We start from the raw sequence: 19,024 nt of genomic DNA, 5'->3' as shown, positions 1-19,024 counted from the left end.
GTAGAGTAGCTATAACAGGGTTTGATAGCCCTTTTGCTCTTAGTACATTGGCTTCAGAAACCACGCCGCTAAATTCCACCTCTGAGGATCTGAGTGAAGAACTGGGCCCTGGGAAAGGAGATTGGCCTTCATCGGTAACATTATCGGTCCGTCCACCTGAAGTTGAATAATCAGGTTGAACCAACTTCTCTTGGGCCAAAATGGAGCAACCAAAATAGTTGGAGTCTTTTCTATCCGAATCTTCCGTAGCACTTTTGCAAGAATCGGAATGGGCGGAAAAGCATATGCCAGATGAAATTGCCAATCTTGAACCAAGGCGTCTATTGCTCTGGGATTTCCTCTTGTATCCAGGGAAAAAAATATTTCTACTTTCGCGTTCTGGTGGGAAGCAAAGAGGTCGACCTCCGGGAGACCCCATCTGTTTACCAGTAAGTTGAAAGTTTGCCGATCCAGACTCCATTCGCCTGGATGAATATCCTGTCGGCTCAAATAATCTGCCTGAAAATTGGCAGTACCTTTTAGGTGAGTTGCCGTCAGGGACAGTAGGTGTTTCTCGGCCCAGGCAAAGATTCGGGCAGAGATATTTTTTAGACTGGTGAATCTTGTACTGCCCTGATGTCTGATGTGAGCCACCGTGGTCATGTTGTCCGAGTATATCTGGACATGTTGTCCAGAGAGTTGATGATTTGTTGCAAGGAGAGCTTCTTCCACAGCCTTGAGTTCTCGGAAGTTTGACGATCTCTCTCTGATTGACGGGTCCCAAAGACCCTGATAAGGCACATGATTTACCATGGCTCCCCAGCCTCTCTTGCTGGCATCTGTTTTGATCGTGGTTAACGGGAATTGAATCCAACTCACACCCCTGCGAAGGTTTTCGGACTTCATCCACCACGTTAGGGATGCTTTCACTCGACCTGGAGTGTGAATCCTCTTGTTTAAAGAGCCAGGATGACCATCCCAATTGCTTAGCAAATGAGTCTGGAGAATTCTTGAGTGGGCTTGAGCCCAAGCCACCGACTGAATACAGGCCGTCATTGAGCCTAATAGTGACATTCCTTCCCGGAGTGTGGGAGATCTCATCTCCCTGTATTTCTTGACCTTTACTACTAATGGTAGTCTGTGATCTTCTGGAAGGAAGGACATCTGCTTTTCCGAGTCCAGAATTACTCCCAAAAACCTTCTGGTTCTTGAGGGTTGAAGCTGGGATTTCTTTATGTTCGGTATCCAACCCAGAGACTTCAATATCTCTAATGTGGTTGATACATGAGATACCAGGGTCATTTTGGTGGGAGCCACTATCAGCAGATCGTCCAGATACGGCACTATACAAACCCCTTGTCTCCGAATGAATGACACGACTTCCGCCATCACTTTGGAGAACACTCTCGGAGCTGATGAGATGCCGAAGGGGAGGACTCTGAACTGATAGTGCTCCACCTGATGATTCCCCTGAATCGCAAATCTGAGATATTTTGTATGTCTCGGGTGAATAGGGATATGAAAATACGCATCTTTCAGGTCGATTGTCGCCATAAAGGCGTGTTGATGTATTAAAGGAATGGCTGATTTTACAGACTCCATCTTGAATCTTCGATATTTTACATGTTGATTCAGACCTTTTAGATTTATGATGATACGTACTTCCCCTGATGGCTTTGGTACCATGAATAAGCGGGAGTAGTGTCCCTGACCCCATTCTGATTGTGGAACTGGAGAGATCACATTTGATCTTAAAAGGTCTCTGAGACCCAATGTTAGCAGTTTGTGATCCCTCATTGAGGGGGTGGTAACCTTTAGACCCTGAGGGGGGGGAGAAGTTAACTCTATCAATAGGCCCTCCTTGATAACATTGAGGACCCAGTGGGAGCTGGTGATGTTTTCCCACTGATCCACAAAATTTGAGAGTCTTCCCCCCACTGGGTCGGAGTCATTGTTTATCTTGCTGAAATGACTGTTGTTGCTGCTGTTGTTGTTGCGGGACGAAGATATTTTTCCCTCTGCCTTTAGCATAGCTCCACCTGCCGGTCTTGCCTTTACCCCTCGGCTGAGAAGGTTGAGACAGTGGGGCACGAAAAAACCGTTTTCTTGGTTGTTTTTGCTCCGGGAGCGCCTTTTTCTTGTCGGTCGCTTTATCCAGAATGTCGTCTAAAGCTGGACCAAACACATAGTCTCCCTTAAAAGGGATGGCACATAACTTGGCCTTAGATGTGACGTCACCACTCCATAATTTAAGCCAGAGGGCTCTTCTGGCAGAGTTAGAGAGCACTAAAGATCTGGCAGCAATTCTAACGGATTCGAGAGAAGCATCCGCCAGAAACCCAGTAGCCTTATGTAAGATAGGGAGGGAATCCAACATCTCACTTCTGGAGGTACCCTGAGAAATGTGTGATTCTAACTTCTCCAGCCAGCAGGAAAGGGTCCTCGCAACACATGTAGAGGCAATATTAGCCTTGAGAACAGAAGATGACTCCCAGGATTTCTTTAGGAGACTCTCAATCTTCCTGTCCATAGGGTCTTTTAACTGCGACGCATCCTCAAAGGGGAGTGCTGTCCTTTTGGCGACTCTGGCCACCTGCACATCCACCTTGGGAATGTCAAGTTTAACAAGGTCGCCTTCTAGAGGAAATCTGTGTTTCATCTCGGAAGACATATTAAGGCGCTTCTCAGGGAGATCCCACTCTTGCTCAATCATATTAAGCACATTAGCATGAACGGGGAACCCTGCCTTTTTCTCCGATTTAAGCCCACCAAACATATGATCCTGTATGGACTGAGGTACAGGTTCCTCCTCAAGCCCCATGGTGTTACGAACAGCAGACACCAGGTCCTCAATATAATCCGAAGAGAAGAGGTATTTCCTGACCTCAGCCCTAGGAGATGCTGGATCTTCCCAGCCAGCAGATGAAGAAAAAGAGTGGCCAGAATCCGAATCCGACTCTATGACCTGAATCTTCCTCTTCTTAGCTGGGGAATGTGGCGGCGGAGGTGGGGGTGGAGGAGTGAAGGCTGCTAAGGAAGATTGTACCTCCTGTTTAACAAGAGAGCGTATCTCATCTAGAAGAGATGGTTGCTCTGCTTTAACTATCCTGTCAGTGCATGGCTGGCAGAGTTTTTTATCCCAGGTATGAGGGAGCTTTGCAGAACAGACCGGACACTTCTTCCTAATAGCAGCTCTAGGGGCAGATTTTTCTCCCTGAAACAGAGAGGGAGAGAAGAATGAGGAGCTACCCCTAAGATAAAAACTACCTCCCGGATCCAGACCCTGCATACTCACAGTAGCAGGGGCAGTGCTGGGCTCTGCAGTTGCAGGGCATAAAGAACCGTCCATACTGAAGAGATTATAGTCTTACCTCAGTGGTGGTTCAGCAGGCTTTTATGGAGTAACTCTCCTAGCACCTGTCCCAGCGGTAGATTTTCCCCTCCTCCTCCTCCAGGATCCACGTGTGGGACGCCATTGCACCGACACCGCCGCCGGCGGAACCCGGAAGAGCCAGCTTCAGGGTGATATGAAAACCGGAAGTGACGCGCGCGCGACCGCCGACGTCACTTCCGGAACGCCGACCAAGCAGCATGGAGGGAGGAAGCCGGGAAGCTACGGAGAGGATCTCGGCTGGGGATCCCGGCCTGCTTTACCCTCACGGGGGCGCAGGAAGGCCGGGAAGGGTCCCGAGGTACCTGGCAAGCAGGACGACGGGAGCAGCCCACGGAGAGGCACAAGGCGACCCCAGCTGCCCGGCTGAAATACAGGTAAGACCTGTAAAATGACTGTAGCCACCGGCCACTACAGCATATGGAACCTCTCCCTGTCCCATGGGGAACAGGAAAGACACTGGTGAATGGGAGGTGGGAGGTGCTTTTAAACCTCTCTTGTGTTTCCTGTTCCCCATTAGGGCAAAGAGACAACCTCCATATGCCATATGCCGTCGTGGAAGGTGACTAGAGAAAAATTTTTTTTCATGCACACTTTTGGACTGTAGTAACAAATGGTCACTTGAACAGCCGAAATGAAGCTTTCCTAGTCTGTGTGATGAGTTCTTTTCCCATGGATGGCATGCAGATGGAAAATATGGTTATGTGAACAAAGCCTTAGGAGGACACGACAGGAGGCAAAATCAGGTCAAGTAACAAATGGATGGTTATTTTACAATCACAAGGAAAAAAAAACCAAAAAACTTTCACCTGATTTAAAATGTTTCTAAGTTGTTTTTATTGCCATTTGTAAAAGTATATTATACATCAACATTACAGGTTTACACTGTAGTTACTCAGTTTTTTTTGTTGTTTTTAGGCAAAACTAGCTGAACTTACTTCAGGACCCCTCTTCTGTTGGGGAGTTTTTGTGAAGTTTTTCCCTTCCTGAAGCAGTTCTGAAGAAAAAATAAATTCCCTAAAGTTTTTTTTTATTTTTTTTTAAGCCATTTGCTTGGACAGTGCCTACTTGTAGAGGATTCCATAAGGATCTGGTACAGAGAAGTGACATGCAATTTGTTTTTTTCCCCACAGGCATTTTTCAAAACCTGACAGAAAATAAAAACAACTCAAAAGACTGAACATACGAACAAAGTTGTTTTACGTTATTTACAGTAGAAATAAATAGCAGCCGGCCTTAAAATGATTTTTTAGCCATTTTTCCACCACTGTTTTTTTTGCTGTGGAACTGCTGTAAATGCTCCTTCAGAAACCGATCTTGAGGAGATGTGCTGGAGCCAGACGGTCTTGATTCATGAATCAGGAGTGTCAGACGAGTAGCATACACCTCTGTTTGTCTCACTAGAAATCCTACTCCAATCCCTGCTGGAGTAAGATTTGTGATGTAGCGAATGCCATCGCTTTCGCTTTGAAAAATGCCTGTGGGGAAAAAAACAAATTGCATGTCACTTCTCTTGCATGGTACTGTAAACCGCATGGAAAACAGCTGCGGATCTGCAGGGCCAAATCTGCAACATGTGCACAGACCCAAAGAAGTGACATGTTTGCAGTTCACAAACACGCAGCAGTTTTCCAATTCAGACGGGGGGAGTGGAAGGAAAAAAACAAAAAAAAAACAACTGAGCATGGGATTTCTGAAATCCCATGGCTTTAGCTGGTGCTGTAAAACACAACTTAAAAGCCACAGCGTGTGAACATAGCCTTAGTCTACTTGTAATAAATAACTTTGCCTTTCACTTTAATGGGAAATGCGTCAATAAAGTATGTGGTGGATTTTGAATGCATGGGGGGGGGGGGGAAAAAAAACAAAAATAAACATTGTTGTTTCTCTACTGAAATTGAATGGAATCTGAAAACGAAACAAAAAAAAAAAAACCATTTAAGATATTGGTTTAACATGGTGGATCATTAAGCAAAAAAATTTTGAGACAAAAGCGGTGTAAAATAGGCAGAGAATCTAAAAGTTCCTGTGTGTCTAAACCATTGTTTGGCTGTCGCATGAATCCCCTCCACTGGTCACTTGCATGTAGCCGGTCATCCAAGATGCCGCAAGCCGGCGCTCCTTCCATGGCACTTACATATTATACAGCGGTGTACACAGACCTGCACCACATCCCTCCGGGCACACACTCCACACCCTAATCACACACATACTGCCAGTCACATACTGCTGTGTTGGAGGAAGCCCGCGGACATCACTGCTGTCACATCTATCCATATTTACAGCCTTCAGGTCTCTTTGGTTTCAGTCTCCAGTTCTCTTGTGATCCATACTTTCAGAATGAAGACCGTGTCAGAAAGTGACAATTTTGGGCACTTTAGTTGATGCTTTCTTCACTTTTGTCTGTATGGGAACATCTTCATGATCTGCGCTCATACCACTCGACCACCTGCTGACTGTCATTTGGGCTAAAAATAAAAAACAAAAAAATAAAATAGGTACAGAGAACACCAAGTGCTATAAATGGTGTCTAACGGGTGGAGAATGGCATGTTATACAGCGTTAATACTGATGTGTGACCCCGGCCTGAGGCTACACAAAGGGTCCAAAATCTGACACCAATAGAGTGCGGCAATATATGCACTTAGACACAAAAACAAACAAGATTAACGGACTGGGCGGTGAGATTATTACTTTATTCCCCTTAGCCTGCATTCTTCTAAGGATGCCATCACATTGTGTTTTTTTTGCTGTTAATAATTGGCTTTGTCTTTTACCTTTTTTTTTTTCTTTTCTCACAATTTAGTCGCAATATAAATGACATTGTGCTGTTCCTACTACGGTAAAAGAAGACCGAAAAAACAGGAGAACCAAAAAACTAAATTGGTTACCACCTTCAGCAAAGAATACAACCAGATAAAGAAGACAAAAAATACTCGCCAATGCTCAAACGCGATCCTGCTTTGGATAGTATTCTTCAGGAAGGAGGCTTATTTTCCACAAGGAGGGCTCCCACCCTTTCTAATCTGTTAACCCCTAGTATGGTGGATAGTCCAGCTAAAACGACCTGGCTGTCGTGGCAAATGTGGAGCATGCAAATATGCAGTAAATACCAAGCAATTTATTAAGTGAGGTCTGAAACAATGGTTATTGGTGACTATGAATTGTAGTAGTACATATGTCATATACGTGGCTACCTGCAGTATTTGTGCTCTCTCCTATACAGGCTGCACAACACACTCCGGCAGCGCATCAGTGAACAGAGATGCAGCTAATCCCTTTTTTTCCAAGTGCACAGTGGTGATTTGAGCGGTTTCCAGTTTTTCGGAATGGAAAGGGTCAGCAAGCCCAGAAGGGGCGGAGCTTGGCGACAAAAACTTCTTAGCCGAGAAACCCATTGGACCCTGATGATGGAGAACACCCATCCCACCGGTTTAAACAAGCGCACAGATATAATATTGTTCTATTAATACTGTTTACTGACCTTTTAACTGTGTTTAATGACAGCATTATATTCATTGGTTTTACGTTTGTACTGGTAAAAGGTTTTTAATGCTTGTGGGTGTGTAAAAATTTGGACCATGTGTTGGGAGCGGGTTTTTTTTTTTTTAAAAAATCCTTGGTCAATATAAAATCCTGACTCACTGGAATAACACTAGGTTATGACTAAGGGGCATATTTGGCCCTGAAACGCGTAAACCGGTGTCTGGGACCTCTGCTATTTTGCCATTTTTCCTATTGTCGGTTGTCTATGTTTTTATATGAAGATTTTGGAATAAAGTTTGCTGCAGCGCAACTTCTTGGGGATGGATTTTTTCACTACGTAATAGGTGGAAGTATCCAGGAGTCAATATTGGTGAACAGCGTTTTTAAGTGTCAACGCGTTTCAAAGTTACCTCTTCATCAGACCAAACCTCATCCAGAGACTGACAATGGCATTTAAGTGGTTAAACTACAGTGATCGGATTGCGCTCCGGTCACTGTCGTTACAGGCATCTGGTATGGTGTGTGCTCAGCCCCTGAGCCTGCTCCATACATGTGGAACTGACAATGCAATGTGTCCCATATCAGAAAGGAATAAAAGATACTCCCGAAATTATATAAAAGGCTTAATATTTTTATTAGAAAAGTTCCTATTCTTCTCTGGTAGAAGATCATGTTAGAACTAAGTTACACTTAATCTCCTGTTTACACCATTAAAGAAATATTCACATGTATATCATTCTGCCGGTGGCACTGCATGAATCAGAGTGTCACATGTGAGGTGACACATTTAGTACAAGTCACCAGACATGTGTCCAACACATCTCATGCATGCCAGGTTATAGATTTGGTACCTCGTTACATGTCAGACACATACTATTTCCTGCTTGGCTTTGTTAGGACCAGTATTTAGCACTAAAATTTTGGTGCATTGTCACTGAAATTTGTGGTGCAAATCAATAAAAAAAAATGTTGGTACTTAGAGTATAGTAAATTTTCAGTACACCCATGGTTACCGATTTCCCCCAATGAAACGATAAAGAAAGTAAATTTTCAGTTAGCTGGTCGTTATCTGTTATCTCACCTGAGGTTTGATGCTCTGGACAGTCCCTTTGAAAATGCTCTACAGAACCACAAATCCGACAGCCTCCGCCTGAAAGGGAAGACACACAAAGTTTTATATAACGGTTGTGAATTTCTGATTGAGAGGTGCAAAGATTCAAAATGTCCGACGTAAAACTTACAAGAGGAGGCGCCAGTTACCAGTTGCCCAAGAGGAGGCGCCAGTTACCAGTTGCCCAAGAGGAGGCGCCAGTTACCAGTTGCCCAAGAGGAGGCGCCAGTTACCAGTTGCCCAAGAGGAGCCGCCAGTTACCAGTTGCCCAAGAGGAGCCACCAGTTACCAGTTGCCCAAGAGGAGCCACCAGTTACCAGTTGCCCAAGAGGAGCCACCAGTTACCAGTTGCCCAAGAGGAGCCACCAGTTACCAGTTGCCCAAGAGAAGCCGCCAGTAACCGGTTGATATTAAAGTCTTAAAGTTACAGGAGTTTCCAGGATCTCCCAGCACTGACTGACAGCAGGCCACCAATGCAGTGCCAGCTAGGGGCGGGGGCGAGGTTACAGCCGCTCCTTCCTGAACAGAGCGGTGACTAAACCCATGACTGAAACTGAATGCTGCTGGGTAAAATAAAGTTGATTTTCTCCCTGCAGCATTCGGCTAAGTGCAGGCACCGGGCAGTTTAGTAACGGTATTAACCTGAACGTTAACGTTTTCTTTTCTGGTGACAGGTTCCATTTAATATGGAGCTGCCTCTTTTTAAAAGAGACCAAAAGTAGTTGGACAATTATGTCAAAAGGTCTTTAATCGGCTGCATGGGCTATTGCCCCCGACAATTCATCATCAATGATGCAGGAAAAAAAGGTCTGGGGCAGATTCCAAGAGTGGCATTTGCAGGTTATTAAAAATAGGGGGGACCCCAAATCATATAATGGGGGCTGATATTAATAGGCTGGGAAGATCCAAGGATGTTGGCCCCTTCCCAGCATAATAAGACCATCTCACAGCTGTCTGCTTTACCTTGACTGGTTATTAAAAATAGGGGGACCCCACGTCGTTTTTTCATTTATTTATTTACTAGTACAGTAAACCACACACTGAGCACTGCTCCACTACTCCATTTGTACCTCCACCCCTGGTTCAGGATTTTTATTTTCTTTTTATTCTAAGTTATTTTAAGTAATTTCCCCATCGCAGGGCAATTGTCCTGCTTTTACCCCCATTTCCAGCCCCGTAGCCCTTGCTACGACCATTTTACAGCACCAAAATTCAGGACCCCTTTGACTTTTATGGGGTTGGGGTTCAAGTTCGGAACAAGTTCTAGAACACAAACCGAACTTCGGACTTAAGTTTGGCTGAAGCCAACGAACTTTCACCCGTTTGCTTATCCCGAATCTCAATGGAAGTGAAATAAACCATCATTAGGCTGAAAAACAATAAAATCAAGAGATAGCTGAAATTTTAGGAGTGGCTAAAAAAGTTTGGCACATTCTATTAAAAAAAACAAACAAAAAAAAACCCCCAAAACATACTGGTGAGCTTGGGAACTCAAAGGCCTGAACGTCCCCAGAAGACAACAGTGTTGGATGATCGCAGAATTCCTTCCATGGTGAAGAAAAACCACTTCAGAGCATCCATCCAAGTGAAGAACACTCTCCGGGAAGTAGACATTTTATTATCCAAGTCTACCATAAAGAGAAGACTTCATGAGAGCAAATACAGAGGGTTCACAACAAGGTGCAAACTATTAATCAGCCTTAAAAGTACAAGGGCCAGATTAGAAAAAAAAAAAAAACAACATCTGAAGAAGCCATTTCAGCTCTGGAAAAGCAGTCTTTGGACAGATGAATCTGAGATCAACCTGTACCAAAATAATGGGAAGAAGAAAGTATGGAGAAGGCTTGGAATAACTCATGATCCAAAAGCCACAACGTCCTCTGTATAACATGGTGGAGGCAGTGTGATGCCGCCATGCATGGCTTCCAATGGCATTAGGTCACTAGTATTAATTGATGATGTGACTGAAGACAGAAGCAGCTGGATGAATTCGGAAGTGTACAGGGCGATAGAATCTGAGCAGAAAGTACCAAATGCAGCAAGGCTAATCGATTACAGGTGGACAATGACCCAAAACATACTGCGAAAGCAACTCAGGTGTTTAACCCCTTTCTGCCAGCTGACGGAATAGTACGTCAGCTGGCAGAACCCCCGCTTTAAGGTGGGCTCCGGCGGCGAGCCCACCTTAAAGCCGCGACATGTCAGCTGTTTTGTACAGCTGACATGTGCGCGCAATGAGCGCGAGCGGAATCGCGATCCGCCCGTGCCCATTAACTAGTTAAATGCCGCTGTCAAACGCAGACAGCGGCATTTAACTACCGCATCCGGCCGGGTGGCCGGATATGAGCGCATCGCCGACCCCCGTCACATGATCGGAGGTCGGCGATGCTTCTAAATGGTAACCATAGAGGTCCGTCCTTGAGACCTCTATGGTTACTGATCCTCGGCAGCTGTGAGCGCCCCCCTGTGGTCGGCGCTCACAGCACACCTGTAATTCTGCTGTGTAGCAGCGATCCTATGATCGCTGCTACATAGCAGAGCCGATCGGGTTGTGCCTGCTTCTAGCCTCCCATGGAGGCTATAGAAGCATGGCAAAAGTGAAAAAAAAAAGTAAAAAAAAATGTGAAAAAAATAAAAAAAATATAAAAGTTTAAATCACCCCCCTTTCGCCCCAATCAAAATAAATCAATAAAAAAAAAATCAAACCTACACATATTTGGTATCGCCGCGTTCAGAATCGCCCGATCTATCAATAAAAAAAAAGCATTAACCTGATCGCAAATGGCGTAATGAGAAAAAAAATCGAAACGCCAGAATTACGTTTTTTTGGTCGCCGCGATATTGCATTAAAATGCAATAACGGGCGATCAAAAGAACGTATCTGCACCAAAATGCTATCATTAAAAACGCCAGCTCGGCACGCAAAAAATAAGCCCTCACCTGACCCCAGATCACGAAAAATAAAGACGCTACGAGTATCGGAAAATGGTGCAATTTTTTTTTTTTTTTGCAAAGTTTGGAATTTTTTTTCACCACTTAGGTGAAAAATAACCTAGTCATGTTAGGTGTCTATGAACTCGTACTGACCTGGAGAATCATAATGGCAGGTCAGTTTTAGCATTTAGTGAACCTAGCAAAATAGCGAAGCAAAAAACAAGTGTGGGATTGCACTTTTTTTGCAATTTCACTGCACTTGGAATTTTTTTCCCGTTTTCTAGTACACGACATGGTAAAACCAATGATGTCGTTCAAAAGTACAACTCGTCTCGCAAAAAATAAGCCCTCACATGGCCAAATTGACGGAAAAATAAAAAAGTTATGGCTCTGGGAAGGAGGGGAGCAAAAAACGAAAATGAAAAAACGGAAAAAGCTCCGGGGGTGAAGGGGTTAAGGCAAAGAAGTGGAATATTCAGTAATGGCTGAGTCAATCACCAGATCTCAGCCCCACCAAGCAGCATTTCACATGCTTTTAAGGCAGAAAGACCCATAAACAAGAAACAACTGAAGTCAGCAGCAGTAATGGCGTGGAAAAGCATCACAAAGGAGGAAACCAGCGTTTTGCCTGTCCTGGATATCCCCTTTAAAATCTGCAGTTGCTCTATGCAATTGCAGATTTGTGAGTCTTCACAGTAGTGATGAGCGAATATACTCGTTACTCGAGATTTCCTGAGCACGTTTGGGGGTCCTCCGAGTATTTTTTAGTGCTCGGAGATTTCGTTTTTCTTGCTGCAGCTGCATGATTTACATCTGTTAGCCAGCATAAGTACATGTGGGGATTCCCTAGCAACCAGGCAACCCCCACATGTACTTATGCTGGCTAACAGATGTAAATCATTCAGCTGCGGCAAAAAAAACTAAATCTCTGAGCACTAAAAAAATACTCGGAGGACCCCTAAGCATGCTCGAGAAATCTCGAGTAACGAGTATATTCGCTCATCACTACTTCACAGTTGGCTGTTAAGATTCTCCGGTGCAGGTACCGGGAGCAGGTGATCATTTGACTGCAATTTCCGCACTTCGAGCCACATGACGTGTCCGGCTTTACTCAATTCACTTGTATGGAACGAGGCCGCGCACGTCTAGTCGGCAAGTGACCGCAAATCATATACTTGTGGTCTCACGCCCACCTGTTCTTGGCGCCTGCACTGGAGCATCCTGACATCGCGCACTGCGAGGCTTCACAACCCCCAGCTGACAACCTTTTAAGGTTAAACACACATGACCAGTTGTGAATTTATTGCTCAGGGTCCTGGCTCCAAACAGCCTCCAATGTCAAACTATTTTATATAGCGTTCAGATGCAAACAAAAAGATATGTATACAAAACCACAAAATCCTACCTTCAGCATAGAGGCCTTTGGGATTGTCTGGGCACGACCTCGCCAAGTGTCCCATCTCTCCACATATGAAACATTTAGCAAATGGAAATTCTCCTGAAACATAAAAACGAGAGCATTATTATTTTCACTGACTTATTAATATATTACTAATGCTCAACGTCCTGCAATTCCAACCATCCTATACAGATTTACCCATTAGGGCATATGGATGCCAGAGGAAAGATGGAGGGCGGTCCTTTCTGTTAAGACAGGGCCCATCCATTCTCTACATAAACCACCATTTCTCTGGCCTACATCTAAGGCGGTGTCCACGTCAGCAGTTACATATTCCATCAGGGCAGCAATCATTGCACCATGCATCACTGTATGGAGCCGCACGCCACATGCCCTATGGGGGCAGATCAGTGCCCGCACTCCCCGCTACCTACAGCATTAGGGGATTCACAAACTACAGGGCGGGGAGCTTCTCACATGTACCAAGGGCTGGATCCACTTTGGCTCGGCATTTATTGACTTCATGCTCTGTGGATCCACAGCGAAAGCAGATCCCGGTGCCCGTGTCCTGACATCTCAGGGCTTCGGAGCAATCAGCCATGCCGTGCCCAGGCTTCCGACAGTGAAAGCAGACCTGTAAGACATAGAAGGCAGAATCCTCAGTAACGCGCCCTCCGTCTCCTCAGCACCTGGGAGCTGGAGTTAAAGGGGTCTTCTGTGTAATCTCGGCAGGCAGGTCAGAGCTGGCCCGAATCCCCCGGCGCTCCAGCACCGCCGCCCTGACTCTCTCCAAAGGACCAGAAGAGATGGCGCTGCGGACACCAGGGATCTGCCTGCAGCCAATCAGGGGCCTCAGGGGTCAGGTGACTGGTGGTCGGGGGGGGGGTGTATGTACACTAGCAGGGCTCCCTGACGTGTCCGTGCGCTGCAGCTCAGGTGTGGAGGCCCCGGCCGCTCCGTGCACACAGGCCGCACTCCGACCACGGTGGGCGCTTCTCACCATCTTGTCCTTCTTGCTCTGCTGCCTCCTCTGCCTCCGGCCCTCGCTGCGCTGCACCTTCCTCAGCTGCTCCTCCTCCTGCACGGCCTTGAAGCCATTCACATCTTCATCCACGTAGGCCGCTTTCTTCTTCTTCCTCTTGGCGGGGCCGGCTCCCGGCGGCGTCCGGAGCTCTTCCCATGGAGTGGCCGCGCACACTTTGCGGTTCCGGGCCGCTGTATTATTACTCTGCCCTGGACGAGCCCAGCGAGTCATCACGCCGCGGACAGATCACAGAAAAAAAGCACATGGGAAATACTCCGGATATTACGTCACTAGTGACCCGGAAGTGCTGGGGGCTTTAGTTAGTCGGCGGCCATCTTTGTTACTGGACAGAGAAGAAACAAATCTAAACGTGTTCTTATTGGCCAGAGGCTGGAAACTGCTCCATGTTATCATATTTCTACCGGAGACCATGCTGCGTGCGTCACAGAACGGAGCATGTAGCAGAATAATATGGTTATCTCCTAAAACCCGAGGAGACTTAGGAGGAATGTATCATTAAAAAAAGATTTCAACAATTTTTTTTTTTTAGAGTATCAATGTTTTATTTTTTTTTTTAAATAACTTTTTTTCAGGGTATGGCAGAAAACGCAGGTGCTTTTTTTTGCGCATTTTTGATGCGTTTTTGAAAGCTAAATAAAGATCAATTATTGAACCAAAAAAAGATTTGTGCTGTCATTTCTTGTCCAACTACACTCCATTACACACAGATAGATCTATACATAGATTGATAGATATCCATCTATAGATTAATTTATCTATCTCATTCCTTCTATCGATAGCTGGAAGGAATGGGATAGAAGAAATGAGCTAGATAGATCTATACACACATAGTTACATAGTTATTAAGGTTGAAGGAAGACTGTAAGTCCATCTAGTTCAACCCATAGCCTAACCTAACATGCCCTAACATGTTGATCCAGGGGAAGGCAAAAAAAACCCATGTAAGAGTAAGCTCCACCATGGGGAAAAAAATTCCTTCCCGACTCCACATACGGCAATCAGACTAGTTCCCTGGATCAACGCCTTATCAAGGAATCTAGTGTATATACCCTGTAACATTATACTTTTCCAGAAAGGTATCCAGTCCCCTCTTAAATTTAATTAATGAATCACTCATTACTAGTGTTGAGCGATACCATCCGATACTTGAAAGTATCGGTATCGGAAAGTATCGGCCGATACCGTCACAGTATCGGAATCCAATCCGATACCGATACCCGATACCAATACAAGTCAATGGGACTCAAGTATCGGACGGTATTCCTGATGGTTCCCAGGGTCTGAAGGAGAGGAAACTCTCCTTCAGGCCCTGGGAACCATATAAATGTGTAAAAGAAAGAATTAAAATAAAAAATATCGCTATACTCACCTGTCCGACGCAGCCGGGACTTCAGCGAGGGAACCGGCAGCGTTGTTTGTTTAAAAATCGCGCTATTACTTGGTTACGTGAATTCCCGGCTTGTGATTGGTCAGGTCGGCCATGTTGCCGGGACGCGGACCAATCACAGCAAGCCGTGACGAAATTACGTCACAGCTTGCTGTGATTGGTCCGCGTCCCGGCAATATGGCCGCCCTGACCAATCACAAGCCGGGACGTCACGGGAGGCTGGACACGCGCTCATTTTAAAATGGGCGCGTGTCCAGCCTCCCGTGACGTCACGGCTTGTGATTGGTTGCGCCGCGATCAACCAATCACAAGCCGGGAGGCTGGACGCGCTCATTTTGAAATGGGCGCGTGTCCAGCCTCCCGTGACGTCACGGCTTGTGATTGGTTGCGCCGCGATCAACCAATCACAAGCCGGGAGGCTGGACGCGCTCATTTTGAAATGGGCGCGTGTCCAGCCTCCCGGCTTGTGATTGGTTGACCGCGACGCAACCAATCACAAGCCGTGACGTCACGGGAGGCTGGACACGCGCCCTTTTTAAAATGAGCGCGTTTCCAGCCTCCCGTGACGTCACGGCTTGTGATTGGTTAATGGCGGCCATGTTGCCGGGACGCGGACCAATCACAGCAAGCCGTGACGTATTTTCGTCACGGCTTGCTGTGATTGGTCCGCGGCCCGGCAACATGGCCGCCCTGACCAATCACAAGCCGGGACTTCGCGTAACCATGTAAAAGCGGGAATTTTAAACAAACAACGCTGCCGGTTCCTGCGCTGAGGTCCCGGCTGCGTCGGACAGGTGAGTATAGCGATATTTTTTATTTTAATTCTCTATTTTACACATTTTAACATTAATGTTGTTCCGATACCCGATACCCGATACCACAAGAGTATCGGAATCCCGGTATCGGAATTCCGATACAGCAAGTATCGGCCGATACCCGATACTTGCAGCATCGGAATGCTCAACACTACTCATTACAACATCATACGGCAGAGAGTTCCATAGTCTCACTGCTCTTACAGTAAAGAATCCGCGTCTGTTATTATGCTTAAACCTTCTTTCCTCCAGACGTAGAGGATGTTCCCTTGTCCCTGTCTCAGGTCTATGATTAAAAAGATCATCAGAAAGGTCTTTGTACTGTCCCCTCATATATTTATACATTAACATAAGATCACCCCTTAGTCTTCGTTTTTCCAAACTAAATAGCCCCAAGTGTAATAACCTATCTTGGTATTGCAGACCCCCCAGTCCTCTAATAACCTTGGTCGCTCTTCTCTGCACCCGCTCCAGTTCAGCTATGTCTTTCTTATACACCGGAGACCAGAACTGTGCACAGTATTCTAAGTGTGGTCGAACTAGTGACTTGTATAGAGGTAAAATTATGTTCTCCTCATGAGCATCTATGCCTCTTTTAATGCATCCCATTATTTTATTTGCCTTTGTAGCAGCTGCCTGACACTGGCCACTGAATATGAGTTTGTCATCCACCCATACTCCCAGGTCTTTTTCATTGACGGTTTTGCCCAGAGTTTTAGAATTAAGCACATAGTTATACATCTTATTACTTCTACCCAAGTGCATGACCTTACATTTATCCCCATTAAAGCTCATTTGCCATTTATCAGCCCAAGCTTCTAGTTTACATAAATCATCCTGTAATATAAGATTGTCCTCCCCTGTATTAATTACCCTGCAGAGTTTAGTGTTATCTGCAAATATTGAAATTCTACTCTGAATGCCCCCTACAAGGTCATTAATAAATATGTTAAAAAGAAGAGGGCCCAATACTGACCCCTGTGGTACCCCACTCCTAACCGTGACCCAGTCCGAGTGTGCTCCATTAATAACCACCCTTTGTTTCCTATCCCTGAGCCAGCTCTCAACCCACTTACACATATTTTCCCCTATCCCCATTACTCTAATTTTATGTAACAACCTTTTGTGTGGCACCATATCAAAAGCTTTGGAAAAGTCCATATACACTACGTCCACTGGGTTCCCTTGGTCCAGTCCGGAACTTACCTCTTCATAGAAATTGATCAGATTAGTCTGACATGAACGGTTCCTAGTAAACCCGTGCTGATACTGGGTCATGAGGTTATTCCTCTTCAGATACTCCAGTATAGCATCCCTTAGAATGCCCTCCAGGATTTTACCCACAGTAGAGGTTAAACTTACTGGCCTATAATTACCGAGTTCAGTTTTTGCCCCTTTTTTTGAATATTGGCACCACATTTGCTAACGCCAGTCCTGTGGTACAGACCCTGTTATTATGGAGTCTTTAAAGATTAAAAATAATGGTCTATCAATGACTGTACTTAGTTCCTGCAGTACTCGGGGGTGTATCCCATCCGGGCCCGGAGATTTGTCAATTTTAGTTATTTTTAGACGCCGCTGTACTTCCTGCTGGGTTAAGCAGGTGACATTTAATGGGGAATTTTTATCACTAGTCATTTTGTCTGCCATGGGATTTTCTTTTGTAAATACTGATGAAAAAAAGTCATTTAGCATATTGGCTTTTTCCTCATCCTCATCCACCATTTCACCCAGACTATTTTTAAGGGGGCCAACACTGTCATTTTTTAGTTTCTTACTATTTATATAGTTAAAGAATATTTTGGGATTATTTTTACTCTCTCTGGCAATGAGTCTCTCTGTCTCAATCTTTGCTGCCTTGATTTGCTTTTTACAGAATTTATTTAATTTTCTGTATTTATTTAATGCCTCCTCACTACCTACTTCCTTTAATTCTCTAAATGCTTTCTTTTTGTCCCTTATTGCGCCCCTTACAGCTCTATTTAGCCATATTGGTTTCCTCCTATTTCTAGTATGTTTATTCCCATACGGTATATACTGTGCACAGGTCCTATCCAGGATGCTAATAAACGTCTCCCATTTTCTTTGTTTATTTTTGTGTCTCAGGATATCGTCCCAGTTAATTGCACCAAGATCCTCTCTCATCCGTTGGAAATTTGCCCTCCTGAAGTTTAGTGTCCTTGTCACCCCCCTACTACCCATCTTATTAAAGGTTACATGAAAACTTATTATTTTGTGATCACTATTCCCCAAGTGACCCCCAACCCTTATATTTGATATGCGGTCTGGCCTGTTGGTTAATATTAGGTCTAGCAGTGCCCCAGTTGTAGCGCCCCCACTGCCGCAGGGCCGAGGGGTACCCGGTACCGGGCCTCTGAGTCTCTGCTCTGGGGTTGTCACGGTGGCTAGGCCCGGTCCGTGACCCTGCTGAGGGGCGTACAGTAATAGATGTGGATAGATGATGGTGGTGGTGGTGCTGTAGTGGTGCGGTGCAGTAAATAACGAGGACACCAGGTTGCAGTCTCTTTACCTCTTTACTGAAGATCTCTGGGTCCTCAGTCCGGAATCCGGATAACCAGGCTGCGCAAGTCCGGCCGGTCCAATGGCACCTCCAGAGTTCTCTTAACAGGTGGAAATCTGTGCCTTCCTGCTAGCGCTGTGTGTTGTTGTCCTTCCCTGCTGTGCTTACGGAAAGTCCCCACAACTGTTGTGTCCGTTTCTTAAGTTCCCTCACAACTCGATTAGATGATGTTCTGCTAATCCTCCGTCCCTCCCTGATGTTACGGTTGGAACGGCACCCGTTTGATGGGTAGGCTCGGAGCTCTTCCGGGACCCTAGAGTCGCCCCTCTCCACAGGATGCCCCCCAAGACTGCATAGGTGATTTAGGTGAGACAGCCCGCCTTAGACTGACTGCCCTGCCGTTGGTTTAGAGTATTGCTTGAAGCTGAATATTGTAATACTCCCTCGGCGTTCCGGCCGCCGGTTGTGCGCCTCAGTAGGATGTTGCCTCGGTCTTACAGCACGACTCCTACTGGTATTTCTCCTTGTTGCTTTGATCTCGTTTCTCACTCAGCACAATCTATCTCGCTTCCAGTCCCTTCTTGGGTACCGCCGCTATACTGTGCAGGCACGGCCCCGTTACGTTCGCTCAAGTTGCCAAGCCTCTGTCAGGATCCCACCCCTGACAGAGACCCTACTGAATCTTCTCGCACAACACCCTCTGCCACAAGGTGTTGCCTGGTTCCAACCCAGTCAGCTTTCTGAACTAACTTCCTGCCTGACCCCCAGTTTACCCACAATGGTGGGGAGTGGCCTAGTGAATAGAACCCTTAGCTCCCCCTGGAGGCCCGGCTGTGAAATGTATTGGTGTCTGTGATACCTGGTCAGATGAACTCCTTCAGTGCCATCAGACGTACCATAGCTCCCCTTAGTGGCGGAGCCACAGTACTGCAACGACCAGGACTCTGGGGCGCTGC

General features: G+C 45.8%; 1 protein-coding gene across 1 annotated transcript; it reads right to left on the bottom strand.

Annotated features, from left to right (window-relative positions):
- Positions 1 to 4,183: 4,183 nt before the first annotated feature.
- ZCCHC9 (zinc finger CCHC-type containing 9) lies at positions 4,184 to 13,648 on the bottom strand. The gene is made up of 5 exons (XM_077288437.1): positions 13,301 to 13,648; positions 12,784 to 12,934; positions 12,307 to 12,399; positions 7,938 to 8,006; positions 4,184 to 5,838 (listed from the first exon to the last, which is right to left on the bottom strand). The coding sequence occupies exons 1-5, from the start codon at positions 13,553 to 13,555 to the stop codon at positions 5,723 to 5,725; spliced, it is 684 nt and encodes a 227-aa protein (XP_077144552.1). The 5' UTR covers positions 13,556 to 13,648; the 3' UTR covers positions 4,184 to 5,722.
- Positions 13,649 to 19,024: the final 5,376 nt, after the last annotated feature.

The sequence above is a fragment of the Ranitomeya variabilis genome, chromosome 1 (genome assembly GCF_051348905.1).
Source record: "Ranitomeya variabilis isolate aRanVar5 chromosome 1, aRanVar5.hap1, whole genome shotgun sequence".
Taxonomy (NCBI): Eukaryota; Metazoa; Chordata; class Amphibia; order Anura; family Dendrobatidae; genus Ranitomeya; species Ranitomeya variabilis.
This window is presented reverse-complemented; position numbering and strand designations above follow the sequence as displayed.

Bases quoted from the DNA above. Each gene is read 5' to 3' on its own strand.
- ZCCHC9 (XM_077288437.1), bottom strand. From the start codon at position 13,555: ATGACTCGCTGGGCTCGTCCAGGGCAGAGTAATAATACAGCGGCCCGG. The intron at 12,935-13,300 runs GTGAGAAGCGCC...TATGTCTTACAG, and splicing joins AGAGCAAGAAGGACAAGATG to GTCTGCTTTCACTGTCGGAA. The intron at 5,839-7,937 runs GTGAGATAACAG...TTTTATTTTTAG, and splicing joins TCCAGAGCATCAAACCTCAG to CCCAAATGACAGTCAGCAGG.